The sequence below is a fragment of the Anomaloglossus baeobatrachus genome, chromosome 9, assembly GCF_048569485.1.
Source record: "Anomaloglossus baeobatrachus isolate aAnoBae1 chromosome 9, aAnoBae1.hap1, whole genome shotgun sequence".
NCBI classification, from domain to species: Eukaryota; Metazoa; Chordata; class Amphibia; order Anura; family Aromobatidae; genus Anomaloglossus; species Anomaloglossus baeobatrachus.
In genome coordinates, this window is record NC_134361.1 from 101,370,539 (window position 1) to 101,393,074 (window position 22,536).

At 48.4% G+C, this 22,536-nt stretch overlaps 1 protein-coding gene across 5 annotated transcripts in view; it reads right to left on the reverse strand.

Annotated features, from left to right (window-relative positions):
* Positions 1-22,536, reverse strand: part of TENM1 (teneurin transmembrane protein 1) — a 1,354,271-nt gene that overhangs the window by 1,035,593 nt on the left and 296,142 nt on the right. For all 5 annotated transcript variants that reach the window (XM_075323916.1, XM_075323915.1, XM_075323914.1 and 2 more), the window contains exon 3: positions 2,399-2,685. In XM_075323916.1, the coding sequence (XP_075180031.1) occupies positions 2,399-2,618 (220 nt within the window). In that variant the 5' untranslated portion in view covers positions 2,619-2,685. The remainder of the gene's footprint in view (positions 1-2,398; positions 2,686-22,536) is intronic.

The following is a 22,536-nucleotide window of genomic DNA, read 5'->3' on the forward strand; positions in this document are numbered from 1 at the left end:
GACGCAATAATAACCTAACACAGGTTTTAGGAGCAAAAATTAAGAACTCTGACACTATCAGCCACTGCTGACTGACGTGTATTATACACTACACTTGTGCGTTATATAATAGTTTGGTAAACGCACACCAGTGCACCTGTACGCTGCCACCAACAGGCACACACGTGCGGTTTTAAAAACCAAGCACGGACGCAATAATAACCTAACACAGGTTTTAGGAGCAAAAATTAAGAACTCTGACACTATCAGCCACTGCTGACTGACGTGTATTATACACTACACTTGTGCGTTATATAATAGTTTGGTAAACGCACACCAGTGCACCTGTACGCTGCCACCAACAGGCACACACGTGCGGTTTTAAAAACCAAGCACGGACGCAATAATAACCTAACACAGGTTTTAGGAGCAAAAATTAAGAACTCTGACACTATCAGCCACTGCTGACTGACGTGTATTATACACTACACTTGTGCGTTATATAATAGTTTGGTAAACGCACACCAGTGCACCTGTACGCTGCCACCAACAGGCACACACGTGCGGTTTTAAAAACCAAGCACGGACGCAATAATAACCTAACACAGGTTTTAGGAGCAAAAATTAAGAACTCTGACACTATCAGCCACTGCTGACTGACGTGTATTATACACTACACTTGTGCGTTATATAATAGTTTGGTAAACGCACACCAGTGCACCTGTACGCTGCCACCAACAGGCACACACGTGCGGTTTTAAAAACCAAGCACGGACGCAATAATAACCTAACACAGGTTTTAGGAGCAAAAATTAAGAACTCTGACACTATCAGCCACTGCTGACTGACGTGTATTATACACTACACTTGTGCGTTATATAATAGTTTGGTAAACGCACACCAGTGCACCTGTACGCTGCCACCAACAGGCACACACGTGCGGTTTTAAAAACCAAGCACGGACGCAATAATAACCTACTAACAGGTTTTTTTGGGGAGCGACAATTACAGTACAGACAAGTCAGACACTATCTGGACTGTTTTACACTGTGTACACCAGCCCCAGATATGAAGGCTGGTATACGGTCACCACTACCCTGCCTGCCTGCCTGCCTGTATACTGCTACAATAGTCCTGACAAGGACTCTTTTGGTCACTAGCCTGTATTCAGACCTGGCTATACCCTGCCTGTATATAGCAACAATAGTCCTGAGAAGGACTCTGCTACTGTACTCCGACCTGGCTATACCCTGCCTGCCTGTATACAACTAGAATAGTCCTGAGAAGGACTTTTGGTCACACTGTTTGCAGCCCTGCAACTGAAAAAGCTATAAAGGGCCGCAAAGCTTTCCCTGAATCAGCGACACTCTCCCTACACTCACTGTCAGAATAGCTGTGAGCAGAGCACAGCGCGCCGGCCGATATAAAGGCTCGGTGACGCTGTGCAGGCCGGCCAATCACTGCAATTCCACAACTAACAGGGCTGTGGCATTGCAGTGGTCTGCCAGCCAATCCCTGCATGAGGGCTGGCTCTCAAAAGAGCGCCAACATGCAGAAATGAAGACCACGAGTAAAGCACGAGTATCGCGAGATTACTCGGTCCCCGCCGAGCAGCCCGAGTACAGTGATACTCGTGCGAGTACCGAGTAGTGACAAGCATGCTCGCTCATCACTAGTAAGGAGCATGATCAAGGGATTAAGAGAACTCCAGAGAAGACCAGCACTGTCACTTTATGCACCTCACTAGGCATGAAAGAGTATATTGTTTTATGGAGTGCTCCTTTAAAGCAGCACTCCATAAAATCATTGAGAAACAAGGCATATATCATTGAGAAACAAGGCTTCTCTCAAATACCTTGTGTTGGCAATAGTGCCTGTAAGCGGCGCAATTGTGGTCCGTTCATCCCCATCGTGTGACCCCCAGGCTCCGTGACCTCTGATATCAGGTAATGTCACATCAACTTCCAATTGACCTGACACAACCGAGGCAGGCTCCATTCTCCAGTCACTACTCATCACAATCCAGTGTCAAGGCCCAGCATCTCACACACTCTCTCCTTCACTGCAGAGCGGTGCAAGCAGGTGCAATGCTGGGCTGTGACGAGCGGTGAAATGCCGCCCACAGCCAGTCACTCAGGAAGACTGGAGCCGGCCTTGGTGGTGTCAGGTCAACTGGAAGTGAACATGACATCACCAGACATCAGAAGTCACGGAGCCCGGATGTCACATGATGGGGATGAGCGGACTGCAATTGCACCACTCACAGGCACTACTGCCAACACAAAGTATTTGAGAGAAGCTTTGTTTCCCAATGTTATATCGATGGGGCTTGGAAAACTAAATAGTGAAACACCCCTTTAATGTATGTAATTTTACATAATAAAATGAAATATCAGTTTATCTTAACATAAAGTATTACCTTGGCTGGGATCCTCCACGGCTTTCCTTTTTCTGCTGCTATGGCTGTTGTAGTTTAATCGTATTTCCTGTGTACATTCTTGAAGGGTTTCTCTTGAGTTGTATGATTGTCTAGGTTTTCGCTCATCTTCACTTTCTTCTGAAGAACTGGTGTAAGCAAGATCCATTTCATGCTTAATTTTTGATAATGGCTGGTAAGGCTTGCTGTCCATCTGCTCCATATTTCATTAAAATGATTATTTCACAGTCATGGAGCACAATGTGCAATATAATACAGGAGAACAGTTTCTGCAATAAAGAAGATCAGAATGTAAACAAAAAGCTACAATAAAATGCAAAGTACGTGTCTTGTACTTATATATAAATATACTGTATATATAGCTAGATAGACAGAGCAATATATATATATATATATATATATGTATATACTTGAAATTGTTCCAGGAGAATTAAGCATCGCACAGGAAATTATTGCAATTACCATATTTGGTTAAATGGTTAAATACGTTTATCTTTTTGTATGTCTTGGAAGAACACAAAAATACTAGAAAAAAAGGCAAATTGGACATAATTTCACACAAAACTCCAAAAATGGTCTGGACTAAATTGCTGACATAATAAAAATAACTATTTGGTTGCACACTCTTTGTAATAAACAACTGCTATCAATCGCTTCCTATAACCATTAAAAAGCTTGTTACGTCTCTCAACTAGAATTATGGACCACTTTTCTTTTGCAAACTGCTCCAGATTTGTCATATTTGAAGGGTGCCTTCTCCCAACAGCAATTTTAAGATTTCATTTCTGGCCACTTCAGAACTCTCCAGTGATTTGTTTCCATCCATTTCTGGATGCTTTTTGAAGTTTGTTTGCTGTAATTTTCCTGCTGAAAGACCTATAACCTAGGATATAAACCCAGTTTTCTGACCCACAATCCTTTGATAATCTTCAGATTTCATAATTACTTGCACACAGTTAACACACCCAGTGGTGGCAGGAAAACAACCCAAAAATATATATGTGAACCTCCACCTTATTTGACTGTAGGTACTGTGTTCTTTCCTTTGCAGGCATCATTCCATTTTCAGTAAAAAGTAGAATGATGTGCTTTACCAATCAACTCTACATTGGTCTCATCTGTGCATGAGATTTTTCCCAGAAGCATTTTGGCTTACTTACGTACATTTTGGCAAACTGCAGTCTAGCTTTTTCATATATAAACTAGACTGCATTTAAGGTTAGCATCAGTTTATATTAGCATCATGACTAGAGTTGAGCGCGGTTCGCGGTTCGAGGTTCTCCAGTTCTAGGCTCGAGTGATTTTGGGGCCTGTTCTAGATCGAACTAGAACTCGAGCTTTTTGCAAAAGCTCGATAGTTCTAGAAACGTTCGAGAACGGTTCTAGCAGCAAAAAAACAGCTAATTCCTAGCTGGCTTTCCGCTGTAATAGTGTAAGTCACTCTGTGACTCACACTATTATGACATTTCAGTGTATAGTATGCGGGAACAGCGCCTTCAGATCACTGCTGTTTCTATAATGGCGATCGCCATTTTTTTTTTTTTCCTTGTCTTCCTTCCCTAAGCGCGCGCGTCTTGTGGGGCGGGCCAGCATGTCAGCCAATCCCAGACACACACACAGCTAAGTGGACTTTTAGCCAGAGAAGCAACGGCATGTGTGATAGGATGTCCATGTCACATGTCCCTGCATTATAAAACCGGACATTTTCCTCCAGGACGCCATTATCTCTTCTGCGTCTTTGGTGTCAGACATCACTGTCGCAGCTCCGTCCTGAGTCCTATCGCTGATACAGCTGTATGCGCTCCATACACAGCGCTGGACAGCTTAGGGAGAGCACTTTCTATCAGTCCTTTTAAGGGCTCAAACCGGTAGGGTCAGAGCCATAGGTGACAGGTCCTGAAAACAGCGACAGCGTCTGTGTAGCCAAGGTCAGGGATTTCGTCGCTGCATTTCAACATTAGGAGGGAATAGAAAGGCAGGCTTCCATTCCTCTACCCAGAGCCCCACAATCCTGGCACTGTACCCTCCTGTCCTCTGCACACTCCAACTCTTTTTAACTAAGCCATTATGCTAGCAAACAGTCAGTGTACCTAGTGGCATCCTAAACGTCGCTATTGGACTTTTGTCTAGTCACACTATTGCAAAGATATTTGCAGCACGTCTGCCTGCATTGCACACTCAAACTCTTTTTAACTAAGCCATTATACTAGCAAACAGTCAGTGTACCTAGTGGCATCCTAAACGTGGCTATTGGACTTTTGTGTAGTCAAACTAGTGGAAAGATATTTGCAGCATGTCTGCCTGCATTGCACACTCCAACTTTTTTTTAACTAAGCCATTATACTAGCAAACAGTCAGTGTACCTAGTGGCATCCTAAACGTGGCTATTGGACTTTTGTCTAGTCACACTATTGCAAAGATATTTGCAGCACCTCTGCCTGCATTGCACACTCAAACTCATTGTTACTAAGCCATTATACTAGCAAACACTCAGTGTACCTAGTGGCATACAAGAAGTGGCTGTTGTACTCCATTAGTGCCCCACTGGTGCCAAGCTATTTCTAGCACCTCTGCATGACACCCTCCTGCTCTGTTTTTAAGAAGCTATAATGATAGCAAAAAATACTGCCATTTTGTGGCATCATAGAACTGGCTGTTGTATTCCATTAGTGCCCCACTGGTGCCAAGCTATTTATAGCACCTCTACATGACACCCTCATGCACATTTTGCTACGCTAATGTTATAGCAAACTCAGGGAATTCATTGCTGCATTTGATAATTCGGAGGAATAGAAAGTCAGGCTTCCTTTAGCTTGACCACTGAGGAAGGATTCTCCGGTCGTGATGGTTAGTATACCCACTTAACCTAATAAATAACACACCGACTGCATGTGAGTTGGTTAAACAAATTGGCCACAGCAGCCTTTATTACCTATTATTAACATACTAACACAAGGGGGCGCCGTCCAACGGGCGACCCCAAACAAATAATAGGTAACACATAAATAATAACTGTACATGTAACCCCATGTAGGCCCGGTCCAGAAACCACTTCCTCCACCAATATCCCTGGCCGCAACACTCTGACCCAGAGATGAGATATTAATCACCCCGTGGATTAATACCCCCCAAACCTTGCAGAATCCCGTGCCTGCAATTTACCGGAACCCGGAGACACCATACCAAGACAGTGCCTCTCAGTCCAGCCACCAATCCCTTACAACCGCCTCTGGACCAGACCTACCCCCGCTGCTGCGACAGAACATACGACTCTTAACCTGTATTCCCCTTTTTTTTTTTTTTTTTTTTTAAAACCGCATCATTCCATTTTCTCATTTTGTTTTCTTCTTTTTTTTTTTTTTTTATAAACAAACATAGCCAAAACGAACTCGCAAAACACAAGGGCGGGTGGGTGGGAATCCTTTACTGTCCGGAGTCACAAGGAAGGTAAGACCCCTCCCCTATAGTTTATATACTAGCCCCCTCCCCACCCTACAGTGACCCTATTCCACCAATCCCCTATAAGGGCCCATAATGCCCTTTAATTCACTTTATTAACCCCTCACTCCCTCCCTTCCCTCTGGTCATGTCGCCCCTCCCCCCTATGGGGTCCATGGCTTTCTTGACCACTGAGGAAGGATTCTCCGGTCGTGATGGTTAGTATACCCACTTAACCTAATAAATAACACACCGACTGCATGTGACTTGGTTAAACAAATTGGCCACAGCAGCCTTTATTACCTATTATTAACATACTAACACAAGGGGGCGCCGTCCAACGGGCGACCTCCAACAAATAATAGGTAACACATAAATAATAACTGTACATGTAACCCCATGTAGGCCCGGTCCAGAAACCACTTCCTCCACCAATATCCCTGGCCGCAACACTCCGACCCAGAGATGAGGTATTAATCACCCCGTGGATTAATACCCCCCAAACCTTGCAGAACCCCGTGCCTGCAATTTACCGGAACCCGGAGACACCATACCAAGACAGTGCCTCTCAGTCCAGCCACCAATCCCTTACAACCGCCTCTGGACCAGACCTACCCCCGCCACAGGACAGGACACGTGACACCTTACGTGGCCTGGACCCGCCACACACCCAAGGCTTGCTCCACCATCACGCAAACCCAAGGCCCAGAGATCAGAACCAATCTCAGTAAGGTGAACCCCATCACCCCTTCGAAACTGCCACTTTGGCGACTCCAGATCCGCACATCACACTACACTACCGCCGTTTCTCCGCACGAAACGCGCAACCACCCTGTTCACATGATCCCGGGCGCGATTCAGCTTCTCAACTGACCGTGCCCCCCTCCACACCAATGTGGCCACAATCCGACCATACCACTATCAAACCCGGATACCTGGTCCATAAACGCAATAGATCCATCTTGATGTCCCAGATCAAATCACGTGATGCCCGCACTCCCAAGTCACTTCCCCCCCACGTGCAAAAACCAACACGTTCGGAGGTCTATCCACCCTGCAATAGTATTCAAACTCCGTCACGACCCCGCTCCATTCCATGCCCCGCACACCGAACCACTTGACCAACGCAAGCGATCTGTCCACCCAACTGCCGACCATTCAGGCGAGCATCGGCCCGACGGGCCCCCCAGAACACGAAGGAGAGCCCCAGAATCCATATCAGGCAGATTCCTACAACCACAAAAACTTCACCAAAACAAACCCCACCAACACCAATTTTTTAGCATGAAACCCCGACAAAGTCACAACCAACTACTCCATAAAGCCCTCACTGGGACAACAACTGTGGGCGCACATAACCCCGAAAAACGATAAGACTCCCACCAACCGATTCATCCCACCATGTCATCACCCAGGCCACAACGCGAAGCCTCCGCAGCCGCCCCGATCCTGAAGGAATGAGGCCCATAATCTCCCGAGCATTCCCCCGCACAGCGCAAACAACTCCTCAGTACGGCCACAAACTGGTAACGAGACAAACCAAGACCCATCCACGTGCCATAACAGCAGGCCCGGAGGACCGCCCCCAAGCCGCAAAACTTCCTCACCAACTGCCCCGGGCACAACGCATCCATCACAACCAACCTGCCTCGACCCATCAGGTCTGTTTTTGGACCGCCTAAGCTGACACTCTACTCTCCGTCCCACCAATGCCACAACCTCGGACATCAGACCACCCCCCCTGAACCTGGAAGGGCTCACCAACGCCCCAAAAAGGCTAACACAAAAGCCGTTTCAAAAGCACCCTCTCATAAACTGAGACACAAATTTCCCGCAAACCGTCCACCAATTGCCGTAACAAAACCAAAGAAATGGGCCACCTAGTGTCCCGCTCCTTCGCCCTTTTTTCGAAAAAACCCTTCAAGGCCTGCCGCCCCAAAATTCCGCGACACGCCCCACTCACCCCTGACCTTCAACCAAAAAAGGCCACAGCCGCCACCCTAAGTATCACTGCTGATGCTGACTTCCCAGCCCTGAAATCCTCGCTCACTAGTGCCAGTAGCGCCAACAAGTAATTTGCTCGCCCGTCACCAAACATAACTCCCAGCATCTCCTGCCACTCACCGAATTCCTAATGAAACCCGCAATCAATGCCTCACCAGGCTCCACAAGTCCTCTGGACATTGCTCCGATCTCGTCTGCCCCCCGGCATGAACTCCTACAACCTGTGGACTGAAAATGAGATAAAGCGTCCGCCACCCCGTTATCAACCCCCACCACGTGTTTCGCAACCACATGAACGTTCCACAGTAAACACTTGAGCACCAAATGCCGCAGATAAGCCACTACCGGTCCGGACTCTGCTGACAAGCTGTTTATCACATGCACCACCGCCTGACTATCGCAGTGATCGCACACTTACATCCCGAAAATTGCGACCCCCCACAATTCCACCGTCACCACGATCGAAAATAACCACAGCAAGGCCAGATTCCTAACCAGACCAACCTGCCGCCATTCCTCAGGCCACCTCCCAACACACCAATGTCCCTGAAAAAGTGGTGACGAAACCTGCCGACCCGGCCGCGTCCCTGTACAGTTCTAGCACACCATTGGGCACCACCTTCTTCAACCACAAGGCTCGGCCGTTAAAACATTGCAAGAAAAACATCCCAAACCAGAAAATCCTCCTTGATCTCCCGCGTGACCCGCACAAAATGCGCCGGGGACCGTACGCCTACCCTATCTGCCGCCAAAATCTTGGCGAACACCCGCCCCATTGGCATAATCCTGCACGCAAAGTTCAAACTTCCCGAGCAAAGACTGCACCACCTTCAGCCGCCCTTTCCGTGCTGCCAGCATTGCTGCTACCACTCACCACAAGGCCACCATCTTCCCCTCCGGCAGCCTGCATGCCATAGCCAAAGAGTCAATCTCAGTCCCCAAAGAAAACAAAAAATTACCGCATAACCGTCGCCGGCCCCTCCGACTTATCCTGTGCTAAAGGGAACCCAAAGCTATCCGCCACTCTCTGTAAGGCGAACAACGAGCCAGCGCAAACCATGGATCCCGCCGGACCGACACCAAGAAAATCATCTAGATAGAGGATAATGGAGGACACCCAGACACGTCCCGCACCACCCACTCAGCAAAGGAACTAAACGCCTCAAAATACAAACCAGAAATTGAAACAGCCCATAGGCAAACAATGATCAACATAAACTCATCACCCCACCAGCAACCCAGAAGGTGCTGGCTCTCCGGATGCACCGGCAGCAAACGAAACGCCGATTCTACATCCACCTTTGCCATCAATGCACCGCATCCTGCCGCCCGCACCAAGTCCAGCGCTTTGTCAAACGAGACGTAGTACACTGCCGACAATTCTAGCGCGATGCCATCATTCACTGACGACCCCCCCGGAAATGAAAGATGCTGGATGAGCCGAAATTTATCCGGCTCCTTCTTTGGCACCACCCCCAACCGGGACACCACCAGATTACTGCACGGCGGGCTCTCAAATGGACCCCCCCATCCTGCCCAACTCAACCTCTGTCCCCAACTTCCCACCCACAACCATAGGGTGGTCCCTTGCCGACCGTAAAGTACGACAAACCGGAGGCCATGCCTCGACCGCCGACGAAATCTGAAAACCGTATAAAAAACCAAACCGCAAAATTGACGCCGCTGCCCCGCCCGGATACCTATTTAAAAGATGGCGCCATTGCCCCTATTTTCACTGGCGTCCTCCCTTTTACCAAAACCCGTCCCCCCTCAGCCGGAGCACTCATGCTCGAACCTGCATGCTGCCCCAAATTTGCACCGGCCGTCGCCAACTTGCCAGCACAATCCCTTTTTCTGGGTACCCGAGGGCCTGGCTCCCGTTCCCCCCGGCGCCGCCATGAAAGGGGGGGGGGGGGGGGTTGGCTTGGGGCCGCCATTCAACGCATCCCTAAGGAAATGTCCTCACGGTCCCACCGCATGCCGGGCCGTAACGCCTTCCGCCGCCTAAACTGCACATCATACCGCAGCCATGGCAAGCCCCTGTCCGTGCGATACGCCTCCCCCATTGCATCCCGATAGTCAAACAGAGCCGAGCAGTGCTCCGGCTCCTTTTCCCCTATGACACTTGCCAAATTGCAAACGCCTGCAGCCAATTGGAAAAAAGGGGGGCGAGGAATGAGCATATAACGGCGTTTTTCTTCCTCTTCCCCTTCCTTCTTGGGAGTCGTTCGGCTTCACCTTGTCCAGATTAAATTTTTTTTTTTTTTTTTTAACAGGGGTAGCAGGGAAAATATCTTCACATACTCCCCCTTCCCAATCTTGTCCCTCACCTCCCTCTGGAGGTGAGCCCCTAACGGTCCCTCAAAGCACACGTAAACTGAGCCCTATCCGCCAAACGCACCACCTCATCCCCATTTTCCTGTTCTACCGCTGTTTAACCCGCGGGCTCCACTACTCCACCAACCGCACCCGTCCCTACCGGCGCCGCCTCGCTGCTGACCAACGCTGCGCCCTCCACCGTCAACCCGTCCAGGCCGCTGCTGCCGCCGGCGCGCGCGTTAACCCTGCAACAAGCCCAGCAACTGACTAAGCAATGCTGACCCCCCTTGGCGCTGCCGTGCCCGCAGCCACCTCCCCAAAACTAGCACCCCGCGCCGCAAGCAATGCCGAATCCACGGCTAGCTCACCCGACCGTGGCGCAGAAATGGAAATTGGAACCGCGACGTCCTCCGCCATCTGCTCGTCAGATTCGTCCCCCCGACCTGAGGGCTCCCTCTTCTTCCTCGCTGTAGTCGTCCACCACCATTCCAGCTCCAGGGGACGCAGCCGATGCCTCCCCTCCACCACGGCCGCCCTCCTGGGCCGCCGCGTGGGCACTGGCGGTGGGCATCCGTCTCTTCCTGTGCGGCGACAGCCCGCGAGACCGTCCTGTCCCCCGGGCCGCCGCTGACCGAAACCTCTTCTTGGAGGAGCCTCTCCCTGAGCTCAGGGGGCTCCCCACCGTCGCCTCCAGCCCTCCAGGGGCCCCAACCGTGGCATCCCGCCGGGTCCTCCCCGGGAGGGGGAGACCGCTGCTGCCGGGCGCAGTACTGATGACCTGAGGGACCTGGCGGGAACCGCAGGGCTCCTGCCGTCCCCCCTGCTCCCCGCAGCCTCACGGGTATCCAGGTGCCGCCTGCACACACCGGTCCCCCCGCTGGCTGCCTGCGCCCAGCCCCCCCGCCACCCACGGGGGGTACTGCTGGCCTCATTCAATTGCAGGGCCCGCTCCCATTTGGAAGCTGCCGCATGGCCGTGTCACTCCGCAGGGTGCCCGTCATCAGGAGCAGGCCCCCCAGGCTGGGCACGCCCCCTCTCAAACCTCCGATCACCGCTGGGCACGCCCCCCGGTCCCGGGCTGCCGCTGGTCTGGTAATTGAGCCCGAGGCCTGGGACCGGAAGTAGGCCCCAGGCCGGGCCCGCCTCCGTCCAGGCCGCCGCTGGCCTCAGATCGTCGCCGGGCTCGCTCCCGGCCGGGAGACGCCGCTGGGCTCCTCACTCCAGCCCGAGGCACGACATCAGAAGAAGGCCCCGGGCTGGCCACGCCCCCTTTGCGGCCGCCGCGGCCTCGCCGGAGATTCCTCCCTGCGGCCGGGGCAGACGCTGGAAGCAGCCGCTGCCTGCCCCGCCGCGGAGGGTCCCGAGGGGGGCTCTCACTGGGCCTCCTTGCCCCCCCTGCGGCCGGAGAATACCTGATGATGGGGGGGGGGCCTGGAACGCCGCCCGCGGCCGAGGGGGAGACAAGGGGCAGGTGCCGACGGGGAAACCCAGGCAGCCCTGAAGTGGGACTGCACTGCCTGGGCCCCGTGCACCGCCATCGCTGATCGGATCGTCCTGTCCCGTTCCTGGAGGTCCGCCATGCCGTTGGACAGGTCGGAATCCTTTACTGTCCGGAGTCACAAGGAAGGTAAGACCCCTCCCCTATAGTTTATATACTAGCCCCCTCCCCACCCTACAGTGACCCTATTCCACCAATCCCCTATAAGGGCCCATAATGCCCTTTAATTCACTTTATTAACCCCTCACTCCCTCCCTTCCCTCTGGTCATGTCGCCCCTCCCCCCTATGGGGTCCATGGCTTTCTTTTCCTTCTGTTCATAGACAGCATCTCCAAGAGCAATTTCTCCTCCACGTCTAAGTGTGGAGAGGCAGGTAGTGCGCATGCGTGTGCCGATTTACCCCAGCTGCAGCCTAATTACAGTGTTTCGCCTAGTGAGTATGCTCAGCCTGACTGTGCCATTCCTGACGCTAAGTCTTCATTTCGGGATACAGCGCATACTCCCACACTAAGTGTGAAAAGCCTCTTTGCACAGGTGCTTGCACTCCGTGCCGGGTCTAAGTCCTGTTTTGTGCCTAGACACCATGCTAAAGCTGATAGTCTTTTTTCAGAGACTGTATTTCATGCTACTGAGCATGCTCAGGCACTTACTGCATCAGAGACTAGGTCCGGTAATGAACTCTTTGGCCCTGCCCCTGATGTGGGGGTCCCATATAGACCACAGGGCATCAGGTGTCCTCCCAAATGGCTTGCAGAGGCCCACCCCTATGACTTGTCACCGCATTATTGATGGTCAGACGATGACTGGTGAGGTGTTTGGGTCATGGCAGCCATGAGGTCATCATTGAAGTTGCGGTTCCAAATAGGACGCTAGTTATGCCACTCATGACGTGTCACTCTACTTTTGTCTCTAGGAGGTGCATTGTGGTTCACCCTGGTTTGGGGCGGACCCAGGTTATAAAAGGGGCTGGAGCCAACAAGGAGCTGCGAAGTCTTCTATTATGCTCCGAAAGAGCACACCTCCATGTGTTGAACCCATTGCGGCTTTAGGCCAGAGGTAGGCAGGGATAGGGTGTCGATGCAGGCCACCACCACAGTTGGTAACGCAGAACGGTTAAGACCAGCTCCTGTCCTACCAGTCCTGCTTGTGCAGCCCAGTGGCATTAACAGGCCTGCTGCTGCTGATGCGCCTGCTTTCCACAGGTGTGCCCCTACGCACACGGTCAGCGTACTCAATGGCCCCTGTGTTGTTAACAGGGAGTTCCTGGGCTGCGTGGGCATGTGGACCCTGTGACGCTAACAGAGCTCCCAGTCTCCAGATCCGAATGGCGTCTAACTCGGTTCAGGCTACTATTAGTTTCATAGCCACACAGCTCTGTATCCTCCACCAAACCTTCCAGTTGCCAACCTCTCCTTTTCCAACTGGGAGCATGGTGCACACTGACTGCTGATGGGGATATATACCTTTCTCTTTCTTTTCTTATTAATTTTCGTTATATAGTGGTAACATGTCCAAGAAGATAAGGGAGAGTCCAGCTCACCGAGGACTGACCTGCTGGCTGCAATCAGGGATCCTGCGCAAGGAATGAGGCTCGGCAGCCATCCAATTGAAAATAGAAAGAAGGGTTTCCAGCGCCAGGAATAGATTAAAAATCCTTTTTTATTGAAAATAAGGTAATTAAAATCCAGCAGATACCATAATAGATGTCAGAAAGATGGCAGAACAACGCGTTTCGACGCTTCAGGTCTTAGTCATGTTCTGTTAACATGACTAAGACCTGAAGCGTCGAAACGCATTGTTCTGCCATCTTTCTGACATCTATTATGGTATCTGCTGGATTTTTATTACCTTATTTTCAATAAAAAAGGATTTTTAATCTATTCCTGGCGCTGGAAACCCTTCTTTCTATAGCGGTAACATAGTATATACCACTTTATCCAAATCTGCCAGTCCCACTGTAACAGATGGTGTTTCTTCAGCAAATGTTACTGTTGCTTAACCACCAAATCCACGGACCAAAACTTTTTTTCCCCTTTCCAACACACCTGTTCCCCTTTCCACCAGCATCTGTCCTTTTTCAACTCATTTTGGTATATGACCAAAAGTGCAACTCTGCAGGGACACCGTACTCAACGCTATCTCAGCACAGCAGCCAGCCCTCGGTCCCTCAGATGTGGACAAGTAAAAGACCATTTCCTCCTATCCATGACAAAGCGTTGAGATTCACTCTGTGCAGCACTGGTGTTTAGTGGAAAAGCAGATCTAAGATTGCGTACCACATTCTGCAGATACTCCTGTATACGTGCGTCCATTTCTATGGCAGGAATTATTTCGCCAAATTTTGTCTTGTACCGGGGATCTAACAGTGTGGCAACCCAGTATTCTGGATTACTTTGAATTCGTACAATCCGAGGGTCATGTTGTAGGTAGTGCAGCAAGAAGGCGCTCATGTGTCTTGTGCATCCAGGAGGACCAAGTCCTTGGTGTGTTGGTGGCAGAGAGGTGAGAATCGTGCCTCCTTCCTCTGCCCTCTCCCCACAACCTCGCACAACCGAAATGTGAGCAAGCTCTCACTCATCTGCTGAGTCTTCCATGCCCATCGCCAGTTCGTCCTCCATTTCTTCATGGGCTCCTGCACCTTCCTCAACACTTTTTGCTGATACTATGCGCCCTTGTTAATCCCTCTCCCTCACCATGACTGCCATCTAGGTGCCGCTGACCATCTAGACCTCGTAGATCTTGTTATCCCTTCCGCATATGACTCCTCCTGTACTTCCTCCCCTTCCTCTTGTCCCAACACCTGACTCCGAATAATAATTACAGTGTGCTCCATCTTGTAGATGACCAGAATTGTCACGCTGAGAATGACATTGCCAGTGCTAAACATCTTCGTCGACATTTGTAAACTCTGTAGCAGGGTGCATAGGTCCTTGATCTGACACCACTCCAGCAGCGTGATCTGCACCACCTCTGGATCAAGTTATCCCAGGCTATATGTCATAACGTATTGCAGCAGGGTTCGGCGGTGCTGCCACAAACGCTGCAAAATGTGCAGATTCAAATTCCTGCGTGTGGGCACATCACATTTCAGGCGTTTAACCACCAGACCTAAAGACTTCTGTAGCGACGAAAGTTGTTGAGCTGCTGTGTGCGCACGATGGAAGTGAGCACATAGCGAGCGTGCCCGCTGCACAAGGCCATGTAGGCCGTGATGGTGTTTTAAAAATTGCTGGAGAATTAGGTTCAACACGTGAGCCATACAAGGCACGTGTGTCACATTGCCCTGACGATGGCCCGCAGCCAGGTTTGCATCATTGCCGCACACGGCTGTTAAGTCACCAACGGAGTCCGCTCCGTCAATTTGTACTCCGGTCGCCAGGTGACAACGTGTTCCTTTCATGCATAGTGCTGATGATGGGAGAGGAGTCGATGCCAGCGGCGCAGGTGGACGCAGGTTATGCTCACCCACTGGGCTGCATTACCTTGACAGATGCAGAATCTCTGGCTGAATGTAGCTGGTGGGTATCTCACAGATGAAATACCATCATTCAGCTACAACCAATGGGAAGACACCACACCGTTTTTTATGCCCATCCTGTCTGCAGACCACTGCCAGACATAGCTCTGCTTTTACCCCCAGTTCAGTTTTATGATTTTGTGTGCTTGTTACCTGACTACTTTTCCTGCTTGCTGTTTATGTACCTTGTTGGCCGATCCGCATTTCACCTCTGCTTGTTTTCTGATTAAGTCCTGGCCGTCCCATTCTGTTCCTGTTCCTCAATTAATGTTTTGACCCTGCCTGACTACTATTCTCTGGAACTGCAGCCTTCCACAGGTATTAATCACCTTGGGCCCTGTGTAATTCCTAATCCCTGTATAGGGGTTAAAGGGTTTCAGGGTTCTAGGTGTCCTGCTTGGTGAGTGGCTTCCCTCTAGCCTATCATTTACAGCCCATCTGAGTGTGTGGATCAAGGAAGGCGTTACACCGTGCTCTCTGCAGAAGGCCATGTGGGCCAGGATAGTGCTTTAAAAATTGCTGGACAACCAGGTTCAACACGTGAACCACACAAGGCACGTGTGTCACATTGTCACAGCGAAGGGCCGCACCCATGTTTGCATCATTGTCGCACCCGGTCTTCCCTGGCTGCTGGTTGAGTGGAGACAACCATTGATGAAACTCGGTCTCCAGAGCTAACCGTCCACAACTTCTCAGCGGTGTGACTCACATTTCCCATACATTTCAAAGTAAACCTTTGACCGCCTGATGGCATTGAGCTCTGCTGCCAGCATAGTAAGGAGGTGTGTGGTAGTCCTTGTGCGCAGTTACAAGGAAGGGTGGCCTGACCACACAGGGTTTGCGCCAAGATGGAGGACCCACACGAGGTTGAAGAGGCAGAAGCAGTGTATTAACTTCTACATACAGAAGAAGGATTGAAACAACTCGTTGGGACGGCAAGACTTGTACAGCAGACCCTTCTCCATCTCTCCCCACAGTAACCCATTGCCCAGTCAGCGACATGTAACGCCCCTGTCCATGCTTACTGGGCCAATTATCTGTGGTGAAATGCACCCTGTCACACAGAGTTTCTCAAGAAATCAGTGATGTTTAGTGCGACATGCTGGTGTAGCGCGTGCACGCCTTTGTTGGAGAAGGAGTGGCGCCTGGGCATTGGCTCTTAGGGCACTGCGATGGGCATAAGGTCTCGAAAATCCTCGGTTAAAAAGGTTGGAAAGGCAGCATTTTGGTAGCCAACAGTTTCCAGATGCTGAAAGTCAACCTCTAAGCCATGTCATGCCCTTCTAAAAGCATGTAAAACACAGTAAGGGGACTCCAAGCACAGTCTCCCTCGTTTCCACTAACTGGGCCACACACACCCCACTTGACTGGCATCGGTTGAGCCCCCTTTTGAAAAAGAAAAAGATGCTTTGCATGAAGCACTCTAAAAAATACGTGTGCCTTTCCCGTCCCCTGGCTGACCCAGGGGAAGAAAAGTCCTCTGAGAGCCATGACTTGTTCATCTTGGTTCTTTTAGAAACACAGCGAGGGGACTCCAACCACAGTCTTCCTCGTTTCCACTAACTGGGCCACACACACCCCACTTGACTGGCATCGGTTGAGCCCCCTTTTGAAAAAGAAAAAGATGCTTTGCATGAAGCACTCTCAAAAATACGCGTGCTTTTCTCGTCCCCTGGCTGACCCAGGGGAACAAAAGTCCTCTGAGAGCCATGACTTGTTCATCTTGGTTCTTTTAGAAACACAGCGAAGGGACTCCAACCACAGTCTCCCTCGTTTCCACTAACTGGGTCACACACACCCCACTTGACTGGCATCGGTTGAGCCCCCTTTTGAAAAAGAAAAAGATGCTTTGCATGAAGCACTCTCAAAAATACGCGTGCCTTTCCCGTCCCCTGGCTGACCCAGGGGAAGAAAAGTCCTCTGAGAGCCATGACTTGTTCATCTTGGTTCTTTTAGAAACACAGCGAGGGGACTCCAACCACAGTCTCCCTCGTTTCCACTAACTGGGCCACACACACCCCACTTGACTGGCATCGGTTGAGCCCCCTTTTGAAAAAGAAAAAGATGCTTTGCATGAAGCACTCTCAAAAATACGCGTGCCTTTCCCGTCCCCTGGCTGACCCAGGGGAAGAAAAGTCCTCTGAGAGCCATGACTTGTTCATCTTGGTTCTTTTAGAAACACAGCGAGGGGACTCCAACCACAGTCTCCCTCGTTTCCACTAACTGGGCCACACACACCCCACTTGACTGGCATCGGTTGAGCCCCCTTTTGAAAAAGAAAAAGATGCTTTGCATGAAGCACTCTCAAAAATACGCATGCCTTTTCGTCCCCTGGCTGACCCAGGGGAAGAAAAGTCCTCTGAGAGCCATGTCCACATTGTCAGTGGACAGACACGTGTGCTTATCTGCCAGCAGACCCCCAGCAGCACTGAAGACAGGTTCCGAGAGAACGCTGGCTGCAGGACACGACAAGATCCCCAAGGCGTACGTGGCGAGCTCAGGCAATTTATCAAGATTGGAAGCCTAAAATGAGCAGGGCTCAAGTTGCACAATAATGGAATCGATGTTTCCTTGCATATACTCATATATCTGTGTGTCCTCCTCTTTTTCCTTGTCCAGCTGTTTTTTTTTCGCATGAGTATATGTCCTTGTCACTTTCCAATGTGTTTGTGTTGTGTTGTGAGTTGTTTGTCACCTTTTGGACACCTTTGAGGGTGTTTTCTAGGTGTTTTTATGTGTTTGTGATTGCCTGCCATTGTTTCCTATGCAGTTCGAGTTCGGTTCGTCGAACGTTCGACGAGCCGAACTCAAACGGGACCTCCGTTCGGCGAACCGACCTCGAGCCGAACCGGGACCGGTTCGCTCATCTCTAATCATGACTTATATTTGCATCATTACTAAGGGTAGACACACACCAGAAACGTGTAGATAGATACACTATTATATTGTTTTCCATGTACATACTTGATCTCCCTTGTACAATAATTTTATAAGCAATAAAGACCAATTTGTTTATATAGCTGGACTTTCTTACTTCCTTCTTCTAGATTTTTTATTTCTCTGTGTCAGCATTGGGGTTCTCCTAGGTCTCCTGCCAGTGTTTAATTTCATTCAAATGTTGATAGATAGTTTGCGTTGACAATGATGCACCCTGAGCCTGTAGGACAACTTGATTTTCTTTGGAACGTGATTGGGGCTGCTTAGCCACCATTCTGACTGTCCTTCTTTGCAACCTTTCATCAATTTGTCTCTGCTGTCCACGTCCAGAGAGATTAGCTACAGTGTAATGGATTGTAAACTTCTTGATGATGTTTCACACTGTGGATAAAAGAACATCAAGATATCTAGAGGTGGACTTGTAACCTTGAGATTGTTGATATTTTTCAACAACTTTGGTCCTCATGGCCTCAGACAGTCTCTTCTCCTCTATGTTTTACATGCTTGGTGTGACAGAAACAGACACAGAATGCAAATATTAAGTCAACTTCATCCCTTTTATTTAGTTTCAGGTGTAATTTTCATATTGTCCACATCTTTTACTTGCCACAGGTTAGTTTGAACAAGCATCAGATGCTTGAAATAAAGTTGTTTACCCACAATTTGGAAAGGTGCCGACAATTAAGTCTGGCCCATTTGGGGGGTTTTGTGTGAAATTATGTCTAATTTTCATATTTTTCTCTGTTTTTCTCTGTTTTTCCAATATACACAAAGGAAATAAATATGTGCTTAGCAAAACATTTGTAATTGCAATAATTTTTGGGAGAAATTCATCATTTTCTGTAACAATTTAAGGGTTGCCAACACTTTTGCGCATGATATATATATATATATATATATATATATATATATATATATAGACTTGAAAAAGTATTCATACCCCTAAATTTTTCCACATTTTTTCATGTTACTCTCACAAACTTAAATGTATTTTATTGGAATTTTATGTTATGTACCACCACAAAGTAGCTAGTAATATGAAGTGTAAAGGAAATAGTACATGGTTTTCTACATATGTTAAAAAATATAGATCTGAAAAATATGACAAAATAATTTAATACAATATTACTACATATTAACAATTCACATCACAACCACTTGATGGCCGCATATAGAAAATACAGGGTATTGCAAAGTTATTTTATTTCAGGCTCCACCTCTTATTGATACACAGCTTAAAAAAAGAAACATGTTCATCATCTTCAACCTCTCTAAATAAATTATGAATTATGTTTATCCAAGAACAAAGGTAAAGAAAGAAACCTCTACTATATATAGGCCCCAATAAATCTATTCCTGTACCTCCATGGACTAACTAAATATTTAATTTTGGATTTAGAAACTATATGAAAATATCAGTGTCAGTGTTCTTCAGAAGAAGTATAAAGTCTTCTACAGATGCCCACCATGTTTATTTATGAAGGTACATGGTGGAGAATGATAGACAGAATATATTAAATTAATGGATTTTGACCTTTCCGGAGCTAAAACTGGAGCATTTTCTGTTCCATATATTCTAATTATAGTTGGGGAAGTCTGAGCTACGCTCTCTGTATCATTATGGCTACCACTGGTTGTTATTAGGTAGCCTTTTATTCCAATGCACAGTACATTCTATAAATGTCTAATCAGTGGGGATTCTACGTCTAGCACCTTTACTTATAACAAGTACTCCAATTTACCAATTCAATCTATATGTCAGATCACAGCTTTTACTAGAATGTTCAATGGCAAGGGGGACAGTCTCTTCTCTCTATTGAAGTTATTGAACGTTTCTGTAACTCCTAGAGTCATGAAGCACAAGACATTTTCCTACTGAAGTCAGTGCAAAAAATATACAGATTAAATCATCAAACAATGGTTGTGAGACTCCATGATCCTGAAAGTTTAGTCTCTCAAGGAGGAATTTATTGCAAATTTGTTGGCTCTCCTAGAAGGTTTGAAATGGGAAAAGCTGTTTAAAAACATAAAAGAAAGCAATTTAAAAAAAATTGATTTTTAAGTATTAAAAAAAATGTATTGTGTCAGAAAATACCTACTTTCTTTCAATGACATATTAAAATCTATTTCTTTATTCATATATATTAAAAAATTCCTCAAGCCAAGACAAACAAACAACAATATGTCGCGGGCGGGGGGTGCGCTGCTCGACTACGCGCTTGCGGCTCGGGTCTGGTTGCTGCTGCTGCTCGGTGGCTCGAGCGGTGGGCCGGATCCCGGGTCCTCGAGCGGCGCTACTCACCCGTGAGTGAAAGGGGTGGTCTGTTAGGGTTTGGGATGTCGGTTTGTGACGCCACCCACGGTGTGTGGTGAGGTTGGGGCACCACCACTGCTCTGTGCGGGGATCCCGGGAGCGATGACAAATACAAATAAAGTGAACGTTCAAGAAGGTGTCTAAATCACTTTACTTCAGACAGTTGAGAGGTGGAAGGTAGAGGAAATACAATACTCTTAGGAAAAGCATTAATACTAGAGGGGGACAAATAGAAATATAATCATGTCCTTAGTCTTACCCTCACAAGAACTTCCCCTATCAATGAAGTGCATCCTTACTTGACCGATGCCCCCATTCCTCGGCGGCTCGCCCTTGTGTATCCCTTCTCTTTCCCTCTCAAACAATAATCAAAAAAGAGAGTCTCTATAGTGAAAAAGACCACCTAGATCTCTGGCACCTGGTACATATAGTACATGCACATTTACCGTATTTTCCAATGTGGGCTATCCCTCAACCGTCTCACTCCTGCCTGGCAATGGAGTACACCCTTATTTTTCTGGTGCCCCCATTCCTCGGCAGCTGGCCCTAAAGAAGCCCTATAGTCCTGGTTATAGGACACCAGGAAATAGTCAATAGAATTTTTTTCAATATTTACAACAACAAGGCTTTGCACTTATCTGGAAATTCCGAGGTGCCTAGAGAATATTCAAATTTTCATATCATGAATTCCTTAAGGTCTGATCTCAACGCGTTTCACTCCATATAAGTGACCAACGGAGCTCATCAGGGCATTTTTCCTTTTTCAATGGCATAATAGCCTTAGATGTTGTGGTCTCCAGGGATCAGAGCGGTCTGGACATCACAGAAGTGAAAAAGAACGCTGGGAAAATGCTGCAAAAAATGCCACAAAAACTGCACCAAAACTGCTGATGATTCCCAGGAGACATCCTGCCACAAGATTAGATTTTGGTCAGGGAAAAAACGCTGCAAAAATGCCCTGTGTGAACATAGCCTAAGAAGGATTTTTTTATGATTAAACATGAAAATAACAGGAATTGTATTTCTAGTAAAATGAAAATAAAGTTAAGGCCCAGTCACACACAACGACTTACCAGCGATCCCGAAAACGATGCGACCTGATAGGGATCGCTGGTAAGTCGCTGGGAGCTCGCAGGGGAGATGTCACACAGTCAGACCTTACCAACGATGCAGGAGCGATACAGGTCGCAGTAGCGACCTGTATAATGATTACAGCAGTCACTGTGACCCTGTCACACAGTGTCAAACACAGTGATGGGTCCTGCCCAGCAGGACATCGCCTTTGAAGAAAATGACTTGAACCATTCATTAACGACTAGCGATCTCACAGCAGGAGCCTGATCACTGGTAGGCGTCACACATAACGAGATCGCTAACGGGATCGCTACTGCGTCACAGAAACTGTGACTCAGCAGTGATATCGCTTGCGATCTCGTTATTTGTGACAGTACCTTATGACTCGCACGAGTGCAATGTGAGAAAATCCACATTGCACTGGGACCAATGTTATTTAATGAGGGATAGCAGATGGTCAGCAAAAAGTAGCAGCATGCTGAGATTGTCAGTGAGAGATGTGTCACTGGCACCCATACAAGTCTATCACAATCACAAAAGTCAACACAGGAAGAGATACTGTGGAGAGATTAGCGCAAATACGGTCTTATCTGGTGATATACAGTAGATAAGTGCAACTAAATACTCTCACCTGGCAGGGTTGTGAACATCACAACACCTGTATTAGCATATGGAAGGTAATGGCAGTAGCCCCAGAGTGTTCGGATTGAAGAAAAAGGAGGAATTTGTTTTTTTTGCCGTGCTATCACAAAGAAGCAATGTTGATTAAGTGTTCTCTTTATTCATGTCCAGGTCAAGTCAACGCGTTTCTGAGGTCGCAGTCTCCGTCATCAGGACAAAAGAGGAAATCAACCAAAAAAACCCCAAAAACCTGATTCCTCCTGATTTTTTCAATACAATCACAAGAGTGAAACATCGGCCTGCACTAGGATGTCATCTGAGTGCAGTGCGATAATCACATCAGCTGACAATGGAGGAAATGGGAAGATTAATCCCTCTCTTTCCTCCGCAGCTGTGAT